Raw genomic sequence first — 14,855 nt, forward strand, 5'->3', positions numbered from 1 at the left:
GCCCACTTACACCGCAGAATAAGCACACATAATCCTGGGGAGGCTACAGGAACTCTGCCCAAGACAGAGGCCAAATGCTCTGTGACAGACACGCCTCCTTTCTCGCCGGGGGCAGGAAGCCCTGAACCCAGGAGCTCCCACCCCACGGAGGCCCAGGCTGGAGGCAGGCCAGGCACAGAAGTCATGGCCTCAGCCTGCTTTTTGGGTCGGGCAAGCGTCTAAGGGGAGGTTCCCATCCTGAAGGGGGACAGTGCCATGCTCGGGTGATGAGCAGGGTCGCTAGGCAGTCAGAACACACAGCCGGCTCCGACCTTAGAGCCATAAGAACTCCCCGTGTTCTGCTCCCACCCCACTCTCAGCCCCGCCCAAGGACCCTGTGCTTTCAGGAGCTGGCCCGGAGGATCCAGCAGACTGTCCAAAACCAGACGGTGTCTCCCGGACAGACGGCCCTGAAGGCAGAGACGGAGGGTCCAGGGAAGCGGAGCACCGAACACGGTGTAGCCTGGCCTCAGGGCCTCCTCCCGGCACAGGCTGATGTCTTCTGCATTGGTCACGTAAGGGCCCCAGGCGAGTCCCAGCAGCCTGACTTGGGCGACTGCAGGGGCCGCCAAGCACAGTGGCAGGTGCAGTCCATTAACTTGGAATTAGGGGCCAAGCGCTGTACCCACCTCAGAGTGAGAGCAGTGGGGTCCCCCACCATGTGACAGGTGTGCAGCAGAAGTTGGTTAATCTGACTTCAGTCGTCACAGGGTGAAAATGACAGTTCCGGCCTCTGTGTGTCCCGTGGGACTGCGTGCTGTACACCTGTGTGTTGCCACTGTCCTGGCAATTTGGGGAGTTTGGCCCATGTGCATGAGCCCCTGGCAGGCTTGCCAAGGTTCTCAGGAGCCTCGGGGGACCTGCTGGGTGGAGGGTGTGGAACAGGAAAGGTCCCTGAACAATAAACATACTTAGGAGGCCCTTTCCGATGCCCCAACCTTCCCTCAGTGTAAGAGCTACTGACACTCGTGCAGCTTGCACTGCAGCATCAGCCTTCCCTTGTCCCCAAACCCCTAGCAAAGCATCGTGCGCAGAACAGACTCCTGAGCCTGGCACATACTGGGCTCCTCTTCTGGTGGTGGTGGGGGGGGGGGAGCACTTCTTCTTCATAATTTTCCACCCACCAAGCCCTGGGGACTCAGGCCAGCCTTCTGCTCCTGCAGAGCCATGCAGACGTCTCTCAGAAAATGGCCAGTTTGTCTCACCAAGTAGTTCCACTAGGTCAGGGACTGAGTTGTTTATTTGGGGACCCTGAACCCGATGTGTGTCCAGACCAGGGTTGCCCCTTGGCAGACAAAAAGCAGCATTTATGCCCATTCCCTCTGAACTGCAAGCGAACGACGAGTTGATTTTTACTACACCTCCCAGATGTTGCCTGGGATTGTCTGATGCTGAGCAGTATTATCTTCTTTAATGATTTTTGGACTTTTTCTGGGTAGATCTACAATTCAAGTGCCACCGAGTGTCCGGTATTTCCTCTGACAGCTCTAGCCTAGACACCCCATCTCTGGACTCTTTGGGGCAATGGTGTGCATCAGCTCGATGTGGGAGCTCAGTTCCCAGAGCAGGGATTGAACCCAGGCTCAGCGGTGAAAGTGCTGAGTCCCAATCACTAGACCACCAGGGAAGCCTAGACCCCCCATCTCTGAATAGCTTCAGGGCCGTGCTCTCGGAGTTGGGCTGTGAGACAGCCACACCCTGTGCAGAAGCCCAGGCTCACAGCCAGCACCCCACCTACAAGCACCTGCACCACCGGTGGGGGCATCTGGCATCACCCAGCAGGTCTCCCTGGGGCAGCAGTGTGGGCCGAGTGAGGCTGCCTTCAGAGACTCACCCAACACAGTTGTCAAAGAGACGGCAGTGCGAGAGGCTGGCCAGACCCCAGGGCTGCCCAGGAAGGCATGGCTGGAATCCTGGGGAACTCCTGAAATCTGCCAGTGGTAGTTTCATGCAATCACAAGAAAGACTGCATTAACTCTACTGAAACCAAAATGTCTCATTTTCTACGAGATTGGGAAAAGCACATAAGCACGAAGGCCCTGCCTGAGCTGCGCTCCTCCCTGCAGGCTGGGCTTCCTGCAGAGACTGTGGGGAGGAAGCTCAGATGGAACCAAGTGAAGCCCCCGCCCCGACACCCCCATTCCTCCAACCCTGCTGCACACAGGGACCACCAGGTCCCAACCCCTCCTCCTCCCCACACACCTTCCTTATAACATTGGAGCCAGTGAAGCCCTCACTAAACTTCAGAAGAGTTCTCGAAACTTGCTTGTCTGACACAGGAGGCCCCAGTCCCAGGTGCTCCCACAGACACAGGGAGCTGACTCTCTCTGCTTTAACCTCTGAGAAGGTAGAAATGAGGGTTCAGCATAATTTTAAAATCAATTAACACGATGGGATTTTAAAAGTAATGACACGCCCTATCAACAAGAGCCTCCTGCTTGGCCCAGGGAAGTATATTCAATGCCTTGTAATAACCTATAAGGGAAAGGAATCTGAAAAAAATAGAGAGATATAAGCATGATTGAACCACTTGGCTGTTCATGTGAAACTAACACAACCACCCTACTTCAAAAAAAAAAAAAAAATAAATTAAAGTAAAAATAAGGAAACCGACAGATAGGTTCCTAAACAAAGAGACTCTGGCCCCCTGCTGGGTGACTGAGTGCCCCCAGGAAGCCCTGGCCTGAGCCCAGCCTCAGCCACAGAGCCGGGTCCTCACCTCGCAGCCTCAGCTCTGGCCACGGTCTTGCCTCTTGGGGTCCAGAGGTGGCCAGTGGCATCAGGTCACCCGGGTTAAAAGGGGACAGTCTGGACTGTGTGATGCAACCAGAGAGAGTGCCAGGTCCCCTGCCGACCCTGCGTGAGTTCTGGCCGTGACTGGGGCTGGAGAGGATGCCACCAGACGCGGTTCTTCAGAAAGCCGTTTGGCTTTGCCCCAGAGACCGTGTGAAAGGCAGCCCGTCATCTGGCACACGTGGCTGGAGGCCAGGGTCTGGCCCAGCGCCAGCTCCCTTCTCAGTGCCCGAGTTTCAGTGGAGACACAGGCAGGACTGGGTCCTGAACGGAGGCAGAGGACCTCAACTTTCTCCAGCCCTGTGTGGTGATGTGATGTCAAGACGCTGAGGGGAAGGGAACAAGCTAGTGGGGGGCGGGGACACTGTGACCGATGAGGGAACAGACAGCTGGAGGCCTCCTGGACCCCTCCGAAGGAGCCACGCCAGAAACGGGGAGCCTTTCGGACCACCTCAGAAGCTCCAGGGTCCCGGACTCCTTCCGTGAGGCCCAAGCGCAGAATCCCATGACAGTGATGAGTCACGTTTCCTTGAAGGGACTCACCTGATCCTCCGACGCTCCGTCTCATCACTTGCTCCCCAGACTTCAGGCTGTGCACATGCTTTCAGCAACACCAGACTGTGGAGAGTGAAAACAACACTGCATCCTGGGTGTCAGAAAGGAGTTTTCAACTCCCAAGATTATTTGAGCCTGATGAGTACAGCATTGTCATACCTACAGCCAGCTTTTGCTTTTCAAAGACCTCACACAACCACATCAGAAACGAGCAGCATCAGCATATTACCTTGTGTGCTATGAACACAGTTACAGACTCACTTGAGCCGTCTTCCCACGAATGCTCTTTTTCAGCCCAGGACCACTTTGCTCTGCTGTCGTGCCCCCTCAGCCTCCTCCCTGTTTATCCTGCACCTTCCCTCCCTGACCTCAGCGTCCTCTAGTGGGGCTCGCCTCTCCTCTCACCCCTGCATATGTGTGTTTGTGTCCGCGTGTTTTATTCCTGGGGTTTTCATCCCACACGGCTGTGGTTCTCTTTGTTGCTCCGATTGTCCCTACTTGGTCCTCAGAAGCCCTTTCAGGCTGGCTTCCCTAAAACGGACACATGCCTTCCCTTTTCCTTTATGTTCTGGCACCATGAGATGCTCCAGGCTCACCTTGGACTTTCCTGCCCCGGTCCTGGAGTCAGCCACTCTCCAAGGATCCCTGGGTCCCTTGTTGGGAGGGGAGTGTTTAGAGACCAGAGTCTGCATGCAGGGTTGCCCATTGCTGAGGGGGTGTCACTGCTCTAGCCCTCTTGGCAGACGAGCCGGGAAGTGTACCTACGCCCACTGAGCCACACACAGGTCACATCTGTGTGGTACCATCCCCTCGATCCACGGATGTGTCCTCCACATTGACCCCTCCAATTCCGGTCCACAGGATGTGGTCCAGGCTTCCCCTCGCTTGCTGTAGCTTATTTCTCCAACAGCGAGAAACCCGCTCTCACTGCCTGCAGTAGAGTGGCTCTTTGCTTGACCCCCATGAACAGTTTCAGGATTGCTGGCCTGTGCCCGTGTGGTGCGGTGTGGCTCTTTGCTGCTGGCAGAAACCAGCCCAGTGCTCGTTTCCAAGTCCTGCAGCCCCTCTCCTCCCCGCAGAGGGGACATGCGGCTCCGATCCCTTTGTCACACCTGCACTCCATCACGCCCCGATACCTTTCCCAAGTGTTGTTTCACACTCTGTGTGAAAGTACCACACCCAAAATGCTCCTTGGCCCCCAAACACCCTTGTGCCGTTTCTCATGGTCCGCCCCACCCCACCCCCCACAAAGGATTTTTGCTTCAGTAGTGAAATCTGCTTTCCTATTCCACTAAAAAGAGCAAACAGCACAGGAGGAGAAGTGGGGAGTGAGTCCGCCCCACAGCTTGAGCTCACTCGTGACCCTCTTCCAACAAGGGTGACCCCCTTCTCTGATGCCCACGGGGAACCTGACTCAACTCTGACACAAGCCTGGGTCACCTGCAAAACCACAGGCGCTCAGGGAGGTTTTCTCAGAGCCCCAGGGAAGAACCAAACAGAACTCTTTAGAGGGTGCACATCCTCCACCACTGAAGTGCAAACCAGCCCGCACCGCCCACCCTCGGGAAGAGCTCCGTGGCCCCAGAGCACAAAGGCAAGCCCTGCCCTGACTCAGGAAGTGCTCCTTTGCCTTGGAGTGTCCCACCTAGGCCTGCCCGCCCTTGGGAAGTGCCCTCTTCCATGGAGTGACCGGATAGCCCCACCAACCTCAGGATGCACCCCCCACTCTGGTGTGACCCAGCTAGCCCCGCCCCCCCTCAGGAAACACCCTGCTGCCTCAAAGCAGGCTGGCCAACACCGCCTGACCTCAAGTATCACTCTGCAGCAGTGCCAGGGAAACCGTGCCCAGCCATGGGGAGTGCATCTCCACCACAAAAAAGAAAAACACAAGCAAGATGAAGATGCTCAGAAATCATTCCCAGTTAAAGCAACAGGAGAGCACGGCTAAAGCTGTCAACAATGAAACAGACCTCTGCAGTCTGACAGACTTGGAGTTCAAAAGGGAGATAGTGATGATACTGTAGGAATTAAGAGAAGACACGAACAGTAACACAGACCCCCTCAGAAAGAAACTAGAAAATAGAAGGAGGAGCCAAGAAAAACTAGAAAATTCATTTGCAGAGGTACAAACTGTGAGCTAAGGGCATTAAAAACCAGAATGAATAAGGCAGAGGAATGAATTACTAATGTGGAAGATAGAATAATGGAAAAGCAAAGTGTCAATTATAGGGGCACCCCTATAAGGCTATCAGCTGATTTCTCTACAGAAACTCCACAGGCCAGGAGGGAATGGCAAGAGATATTTAAAGCCCTGAAAGGGAAAATTATGAAACCTAGAATACTCTATCCAGCAAGAATATCATTTAAAATGGAAGGGGAAGTAGAACATTTCTCCAACAAACAGAACACAGCAATACAAAACCCATTCTGAAACAAATACTGAAAGGGCTTCTCTGAATTAAAAAAAACAACAACAACAACGAAGAACTAGGATGGAGGAAACCACAAACAAGAGCAGTCACTTAAATAAGGCAGCATACAGATGCAATCATGAAGATGTTTAAAATAAAATAAAAAAATACATCAAAATCATAAAATGTGGGCAAGGGAAGTAAGAAAATAAAGAGATTATTATTTTATTTTCTTTTTTCTTTTTTTTTAATTTTATTATGGTAATGAAGTGTTTGAACCTACAGGACTATCAGGCTAAAACATGCAATTATAGGAAGGGGTTAACCAACTTAAAAAACATGACCTCTGTTTGTAGTAAAATTACAGCCTACTGCAGCAGGAAAATTTTAACAAAATAATCACTCAAATTATTTCAAAGTAAGAGTGTATGATCTGTACAAAGAAACAAAGATAATGGCAAATTTCTTGTTAAAATCCAAGCTAGAAAGAAAAGGATCAACAACATTAAAGTACTGAAAGAGTAAAAATCCTAGGAACTCCAAACCTAGGGGAAAATAATCTTTCAAATATGAGTGAAATAATTACATTAAATGCAAATGGTCAAAACATCCCAATTAAAAGGCAGTCTTTTAGATAGGCATAAAAAGCATGCTGCCCCCCCAAAAGCACTTAAAACATAAAGACAGAGTACATTATAAGATGAGGGTGGAAAAAAAACATATATCATGTTAGTGACAGTCAAAAGAAAACAGGAGTGATAATGTTAATATCAGACAGTGTTAATTTCAGAGCAAAAAAATGTTGCCAGGGACTTAGAAGACATAATAAAAAATTACAATAAAATTAGAAGCAACTAACATGACATAATATCCTTAAATGTTTATGCACCTATGTACAGAGTGTCAAAATACTTAAAAAATAATCAAAAGAACTACATGAGGTAATAGACAAACCCACAATTATTGAGAGATATTTCAAACCTCTTCTCTCAGTAATTGATAGAAGAATTAGACAGAACATCAACAAGGATACAGTAACTTGAACCACACCTTGGCCACCTTGACCTCATTCATACCTAACAGAATGCGCCACACACATGCTTTTCAAGGGCATCAAAACACTCACCATGAAAAACCATATATAGTCCATAAAATAAGTCATAGATATTATGTGTGCTGACCACAATGCAATTAAATTGGAATTCATATACACAATGGAATACTACTCAGCCATAAAAAGAACAAAATAATGCCATTTGCAGCAACATGGATGGAACTAGAGACTGTCATACTAAGTGAAGTCAGAAAGTCATACTAAGTCATACTAAGTGAAGTCAGAAAGTCATACTAAGTCAGAAAGAGAAAGACAAATACCATATGCTATCACAAATATCTGGAATCTAATATATGGCACAAATGAACCTTTCCACAGAAAAGGAATTCATGGACTTGGAGAATAGACTGGTAGTTGCCAAGGGGGAGGAAGTGGGGTGGACTGGGAACTTGGGGTCAATAGATGCAGACTATTGCTTTTAGAATGGATTAGCAAAGAGATCTGCTGTGTAGCCCTGGTAGCCATGTCTAGTCCCTTGTGATGGAGCGTGATAATGTGAGAAAAAAGAATGTACACATGTATGTGTAACTGGGTCACCATGCTGTACAGAAGAAAAAAAAGTATTGGGGAAATAACAATTGATTATAATTAAAAATAAAATAAAATAAAATAAAAAATTAGAAGTCCTTATATCTGCAATAATACCCAAATAATGTATTTATAACTAAATAATGCCTTTCTGAAGATGGGTGAAATAATAACTCAAAGTTAGACTGCATTTTAAACTTTACGAAAAAGACAGGAAAACATATCAGAATGTGTGGTATGCTGCTATATATTATCCCATTATAATTATAATAACACTATCCCACCATTAAAACAAAAAGGAAATCCTATCATTTGTAACAGCATGGAGAGACCTTGAGGGCATTAGGCCTACAGGAGTAAGTCTGGGAAAGGTATATACCATGTGATGTCACTTAAATGTGGAATCTAAACAAACAAACAAAAACCAAACTCATAGAAAAAGAGATCTGATTTGAGATTACCAGAGGCAGGGATTGGGATGAAAGAATGGAAGGACATGAAGAGTTGCAAACTTCCAGTCATAAGATAAACGAGTACTGGGGATGTAACGTACAACATGGTGACTGTACTTAACAGTGCGTGTTTAAAAGTGGCTGAGAGTAGAACTTAAAAGTTCTTCTTTTTCTTTTTATTGCCCACAGCCATGGTATATGGAGGTTCCTGAGCTAGGGATTGAACCTATACCTCCATGGCAACCTGAGCCGCTGCGGTCAGATTCTTAATCCACTGCACCACAGCTGGAACACCAGATTTAAAAGTTCTGATACAAGGAAAAAACCAATTTTCTCTCTCTTTTTTCACTGTATCTTTATGAAATAAGAGATAGTAACTAAAATTACTGTGGCAATTATTTCACAAAGATGAATCAAGCCATCATGCTGCACACACACTTACACAGACCTATGTGTCAGTTATAATACAATAAAGCTGAAAGAATGAATAAATACACTATTAAACACAGCTGTGGCTCTTCCGCCTGGATGCGGTTGAAGGGCTGAATATGTGGCCTGCACCTGTTGAGTGAGGTCCCAATGGGCCTCCAGGTGTGTGAGGGATGTCACTGTCGGCTAAGGGTCAGCTAAGCAGTTACGGCAATGCTCTGGGTTTCAGAGGTGAGGCTCTGACTGTAGCTCTATATTTGGAGACCACTGGCAAATACTAAGAAGAAATGCAGCTTTTATTATGGGCTTAAAGGAAAGGAGGGGCTCGCATGAAGCCATGAAGCACACCAAATCTCAGGGGCCAGCACAGAGGGTGGGACAAATAACAACGAGGAGACTGAGGAGGAAAGGGGCCCCTAACATAATAAGCCGCAGTGCTCTGTGCGAAGAAGCAAAAACAACCCTTTCCTGCCCTGGCACTGTCTCCTGGTAAAAGGATGAATGTGCCCTTTTCTGAAAGGAGAAAAATAAGTAGAAGCGCCCCTCTTGCTGCAGGTCCTTAGGTGGAAGGCTGGATGCCACCACGTGTCACAGTCTCTGTGGTGCCAGAACCAGGACCCCCCACCAACAGGAGTCTAGTGGGAGAATCAGGCTCTGGGTGATGTGGCCCAGAGCAGGATACAGGGACCTGCCCACGCCAGAATGTGCCAGGCAGTGTGCACACTGGGCCAGCCAGACTCTGGGCACTCCCTCACCGCTGGAGCCCAGCTCTGGAATGGGAAGGGGCCAGCAGCACCCCTCAGGCAAGGTTCCAGGTGCCAGGTGCTGAGAAAACCAGGCTGCAAGGTGCTGGAGGGGGTCCACCCGGCCCAGCGTCCTGCTCTTCCTCCTGCCCCTGCTGGGTCTCCCCTGCCTCCTTCCTCCTGCAGCCCCGACAGCATCCACATTTAGGGCCTTGGAAGGCTTAGTTCAGAGCCACCTGGAAAACCGGCAGTTCCTGCCGGACAGCGCATATCACCTAAGTGTATCACATTAACTTCCTTCTTGCTCTTTGATTCTCACTTCAGACTCTCCGCGTCTTACTATCAAATCAGCCCGTGAGCCTGCAAGGTCCATGCCGGCCACGGATGCAGGAAAACACCTTCCCGAGGGCCACTTTGACATCCTTGTTCCGCAGCGAGTAGATGAGGGGGTTCAGGGTGGGGCTGACTGCCGTGTACAGCACAGCAACCACTTTGCCGTTTTCCAGGGAGGAGCCAGAGCCCGGGAGGATGTAGGTGTAGATGACCGTGGAGTAGTACAAGGTGACCACCAAGAGGTGGGAGGAGCAAGTAGAGAAGGCCCGCTGCCTGCCCGTGGCGGAGCGCATGCGCACGATGCTGGCGATGATGTAGGCGTAGGACGCCAGGGTGAGCAGAAAGTTGACCACTCCAAAGTACACGTCCGCCAGGACGATCATGACGTTGTTCAGGGTGGTCGGGCTGCAGGAGAGCAGCAGCAGCGTGGGGATTTCACAGAGAAAATGCTGGATCTGATTGTGACTGCAGAATGTCAGCCTTGTCATTAGCCCTGTGTGCACGGAGGCGTCAACCACAGTGATTGCCCACACGCTGCCTGCCAGCAGAGCACAGACCGGCCGGCCCATCAGCCTGCTGTAGTGCAGCGGGCGGCAGATGGCCACGTAGCGGTCATAGGCCATGACCGTCAGCAGCAGGAGCTCCGCCCCTAAAAACCAGGTCAGGAAGAAGAGTTGGGTCATGCAGCCCTGGTAGGTGATGGTGCCACCCTTGAGTGCCAGGTTCTCCAGCAATTTGGGGACAACCGTAGAGGTGCAGACGATGTCTAAAATGGCCAGGTTGGTGAGAAAGAAGTACATTGGGGTATGGAGGCCTGGGTGCAGGCTGATGGCGGTGACAATGAGGGTGTTCCCTGCAAGAGCCCCCAGGTAAAGGAGGAGGAACATGGCCAGGAAGAGAATGCGTGGCCCAGGCTCCTCCGAGAAGCTCTGCAGGACAAACTCCTCCACGGTGGTGCCGTTGTTTGCAGTCCTCTGGGGGTTGAGCCCCTGCAGCCTCTGGGAAACAGCCAGCCCGGCCCAGGGAGGCATGGGGCGGTGGGGCGGCACTGAGAGAGTGTGTGGTGTTGGCAGCTCTGTTGCAGAAAGCACATAATTAAGACATCAGGCAAGGTCCCTGTGCCCAGGGAGACATGCAGAGAACTAACTCCACTCTGGAGCCCCTGGTGGCCCCTACTACCCCACAACCCGCCCCAGCTCCACGAGAGCCTGCATCGCTCCCTGAGCCACACAGGAGGGGCACCGTGAGCCTTCCTCACATTGATGTGGGGCATTTCTGACAGAATCAGGAAACCTGGAAGCTCTCTGTTGCAGGTGAGTTGAGCCTGCTACCATGTGGGCTTGTTCCCGTGCACAAGCCAGCACAGGACTCCTGATTCCCTAAAGGAAATCCCAGGCCAGGAGGGAATTCTCACTCTTGGTGGCAGCAAAATGGGTGCTCAGGCAGGGAGTACAGGGCTTTGGAGTCATGGGAGCGGCCATGTGCCCATCCTGGGTATGTCCCAGGCACCAGAGGACTGGACTCTTTGGGGATTGTCTCTGTCAGCTTTCAGAGTTGGCTGTGGATTGACCTGGCCACAGCCCTTTAGTTGAAACCATAGCTGCCCAGATTTCCCTGGGCCACTCCCAGCTGATCCACCAGGGACGGAGGCCCTGGGAGACAGAGGAGTTTGGGTTGGCAGGGTCCTGGTTGTCATTTCATCCCTTGTTCCTGAGCTGGCCAGGAAATTCCCTGCACTGAGGGTCGGGCCAGGCCAGGGGCTGAGATACAGGGAAGGTAGGCACACACCCCATACAGCACACTCCAGGACCCCCAGCCTACACATCCACCAGCTCCCAGGTCCCCTCACACAGCCCTGCACACCTGTCTCCCAACCCTTCTGGGATCCTTGGGCCTCCCTGAGTGGGACAGGTTCTAACTCTGTAGAAAAGACTGTCTTCCTTGTGTCCCTGGGGAAACTGGATCAATGCATTGGAGTAGGGGGGAGGCGGGTCCCACCTCCCTCCAAAGCGCAGGCCCCAGACAGCCCTGGGGGATGGCAGGTCAGAAGGCCCTCACCCTGTCCCGGGGGTTCATGGAGGCTGTGGGCTACCTGGGAGAAAGCGTCAACAACTCAGGAGGGCTTGTCCTTTCCTGGTGGATTGTGAAAAAAGACATGTGTTTAAGAAATCTCTCTTCAGCATATCTGTAGGGGAGCTCCAGGGCAGGAAGGCTCTCCGCCCTGACAGCCCCAGCTGCCACCTGTCTAATGCTCTCACCCGCTTTGCTTCACCTTCAGAGAGCTGAAGTGCCTGTGGGTCAGCAGGGTGGTCCCTGCTCCCCCTGATAATTGCCACACGCCAAACACACCTCACCACTCGCCTGAGACCTGCCCCATGCAGGCAGGAATTGACACAACCCCCTCTGGCTGCACATCTGAGCCCCCTGAGTCTCTTCCTGTAGACTGGCCACCTGACCCTCTGTGTCGGCTGGCTATTCCCTAGCCTCTCACCTGATTCACAGGAACCCAGGTACTACCAGATCCCTGCTGAGTCAGGGCCTCGGGCTCTGGTTTCTCTTAAAGACTCTGATCAGTTTAGAAAGTGAACCACTTCTGAGTTCCTTCCTCCTACTGATCTGGGGCACAGGCAGGTCACGGACTTGCTGGACGTTCCTGGGGACTTCACAGTTTCAGACTGAGGTGGCAGAAGACACAAGCAAAGCAATTTGGGTATCGTGTTCTCCACGATAAAATAGGTCAGGGCCAAAACAAATCTGGCTTTTGCAGAAACATCAAAAGGAAAAGTAGGGAAGACAGTCGCAGGGCAAGAAGAGCTCAGGACGGAAGGCGACTCACTGTGTGGAGAAGGGACGTGCCCCTGCTTGTCTCCTGTCCGAGTAGATGAGATTTACATCCTCCTGGAAAGACTTGGGAAATTCTCGCTCTGCTGGAACGTGAGATGTAGCGTGAGGCTAAAGCGTTGGCTCCAGGTCAGTGGCTCCTTTGTCTGCTGTTGACCTTTAAGAGGAGTCTGTCTCCTCAGGTGACACTGAGGCTCTGGGGAGCTCAGAGCACCACCAGGCCTGGCTCTCAGGAGGCAGTCGTGCCCTCCTGGAACTAAACAAGGGCCATGAGGGCACAAGCCCCGGACTGAGCAGAACAAGGGTCCTGGCAGGCACCGAGAAGGGCCAGGGTGCCTGGTGCCACATGGGCTGGGGCTCCGGGTGGGAGGGGTCAGCATGAACACAGCATGAGGGGGCAGCTGCTCTGCCAAGGTTCTCTCCCGTGTACATCAAAATCCTGCAGAAGGGATAGGTTTTTTTTTTTTTTAATGGGTTTTATTTTTTAGAATCATTTTTACACTTACCTAAAAATTGAGATGACACTACCTAGAGTTCCAATAAGCCCCCCACACAGTTCCCCTTAATATTAAGACCTTGCTTTTGTGATGGTGTGTTTGTTTCCAGGGATCAACCAGTATCTATACTATCAACGACAGTCCACGGTGAAATCAGACTGCATTAGATTTCACCCACTCTAATTCCTTTTTCTGTCCCAGGATCCCACCTAGAAAACCACATGGCATTTAGAGTCCTCTTGGCTGTTAGGTCCTCGGAGTTTCTTTAGTTTTGTTGACCTGAACTTTTTCTTTTTGTTTTCCTTATTATTATTATTATTATTATTTTTTGTAGGATATGAAAGTCCCCAGGGTAGGAATTGAATGGGAGCTGCAGCTGAAGCCTACACCACAGCTCACAGCTATACCAAATCCCCAACTCACAGAACGAGGTCAGGGATCACACAGGTATCACGTCCTCATGGATACTACTTGGGTCACAAACCGCTGAGCCGCAGCAGGATCTCCCGACCTTGGCAGTTTTGAGAAGTATCGGTCAGCTGTTGTGCAGAGTTCCTCTACTGGGATTTTTCTGTTTCTTGTGACCAGGCTAGGATGATGGGATTTGGAAGAAGACGGCACAAGTGAGGTGCCATCCTCATGCCATCATCTCAGGGGATACCTTCAACCAGACTTCCGAGGTTGACGTCTGCCTTGGGACGATGAATGGTTTCCTCACAGCTCTTAAGTATCCCAGGGTCAGCGGAGATGCTGTCCTGCCCTTGAAGCGGAGAGTCTGAGGAGAGTCCGTGCTACAGGCCTGACCCCAGTCCTGATCCTCGGCAGGGCCCCGGCTGTGGGTGGGGAGGGTTGGTGAGAGGGAGAGCCAGTGGGAACAGGGCCTGCTGCTCCCATGCACGGGGCAGCTGGTGTCAGGAGGAGACTCTGGCCTCTTCCTGAGAGCCTTGGACACATCTCCTGACCACCTTAGTCAGCACTTCTGTGAAGGGGTTATTAGCGGGACAGAGGGTTGCTGTTGCATTGACAGGTTTAAGGTGATGACAATAACATGAGTACCACCTGCGTGGACTTATCGCTTCTCTTGCTGTTATTCATGCACTATTATTTTTATTACTTGCAGGTGATCCTGAGTGAGCTGGAGGCCGGCCTCTCACTGGCATGTTGGTGCAGGGACCACGGGCTCCAGCTGCCGACAGTGATCCCCTCCTTCCCCTCCTGAGCCCTCCACAATCTGTGCAAACCGACGCCAGGTGCAGAACACCTGGAGAACCCCTGGGGCCTCATTCTCCTTCTTGGGGCCCAGGACAACCCTCACCCTCTCAGGGGGCTGGGGCGTGGGTCCCCCCTTTCTGGCGGGCGTGGGTCCTGGCTCCAGGCCGTGTTGGCTCTCACCAGTGTTGGCCCTTCCCTGTAAAAGGAGGAAGGCAGTCTCCATGAACGTTAGGAACTAAGAACACCAACAATAAATAACTCGGTTCCTGATAGGAGGAGGTGTCCCTGTGGTGGCAACAAGGACCTGCCTTTAGGATTATTGTCACCACTGAAAATAAGCTGTGCTTAAAATGGGCATTCATTTCTTTGTTGCCACTGATGGCAATCTGAAAAGGAATGTATAGTGTATATGTTTGACCGAATCACTTTGCTCTGGACCTGAAACTAATACAATATTGTTAATCAACTGCATTTCAATAAAAGATAGAAATTACGGAGTTCCTGTCGTGGCGCAGTGGTTAACGAATCCGACCAGGAACCATGAGGTTGAGGGTTCGGTCCCTGCCCTTGCTCAGTGGGTTAACGATCCGGCATTGCCGTGAGCTGTGGTGTAGGTTGCAGACGCGGCTCGGATCCCTCGTTGCTGTGGCTCTGGCGTAGGCCAGTGGCTACAGCTCCGATTCGACCCCTAGCCTGGGAACCTCCATATGCAGCGGGAGCGGCCCAAAGAAATAGCAAAAAGACAAAAAAAAAAAATAGAAATTACAAAGGCAGGACTTATATTCAGAGTATAATTTTTGTAAACTCTGAAAAGACAACATTTTAAAATATTCAATTAAAAAGTGGACACTCAGGGTCGTGTCACCGAGGAAGCTGCACAGCTGTCAGGTAGAGCTATGAAAAGGTGT

The 14,855-nt window shown here is 51.1% G+C and overlaps 1 protein-coding gene across 2 annotated transcripts; it reads right to left on the minus strand.

The window, feature by feature from the left end:
• Positions 1 to 6,021: 6,021 nt before the first annotated feature.
• On the minus strand, positions 6,022 to 13,703 carry LOC146397165 (olfactory receptor 13A1-like). 2 transcript variants are annotated; one of them, XM_084997571.1, is made up of 3 exons: positions 13,159 to 13,703; positions 12,234 to 12,677; positions 6,022 to 10,472 (listed from the first exon to the last, which is right to left on the minus strand). In XM_084997571.1, the coding sequence occupies exon 3, from the start codon at positions 10,426 to 10,428 to the stop codon at positions 9,412 to 9,414; it is 1,017 nt and encodes a 338-aa protein (XP_084853697.1). In that variant the 5' UTR covers positions 10,429 to 10,472; positions 12,234 to 12,677; positions 13,159 to 13,703; the 3' UTR covers positions 6,022 to 9,411. The 2 variants fall into 2 exon arrangements, with proteins under 2 accessions (XP_084853697.1, XP_084853698.1); XM_084997572.1 differs by lacking the exon at positions 13,159 to 13,703 and having other exon boundaries at positions 6,027 to 10,472; positions 11,889 to 12,588.
• Positions 13,704 to 14,855: the final 1,152 nt, after the last annotated feature.

This window comes from Sus scrofa, chromosome 14 (assembly GCF_054392235.1).
Source record: "Sus scrofa isolate SSC_HxYL_T2T_F1_AM1 chromosome 14, Sscrofa_HxYL_maternal_Yorkshire_Landrace_v2.0, whole genome shotgun sequence".
In the NCBI taxonomy this organism is placed as follows: domain Eukaryota; kingdom Metazoa; phylum Chordata; class Mammalia; order Artiodactyla; family Suidae; genus Sus; species Sus scrofa.

Bases quoted from the DNA above. Each gene is read 5' to 3' on its own strand.
- LOC146397165 (XM_084997571.1), bottom strand. From the start codon at position 10,428: ATGCCTCCCTGGGCCGGGCTGGCTGTTTCCCAGAGGCTGCAGGGGCTC.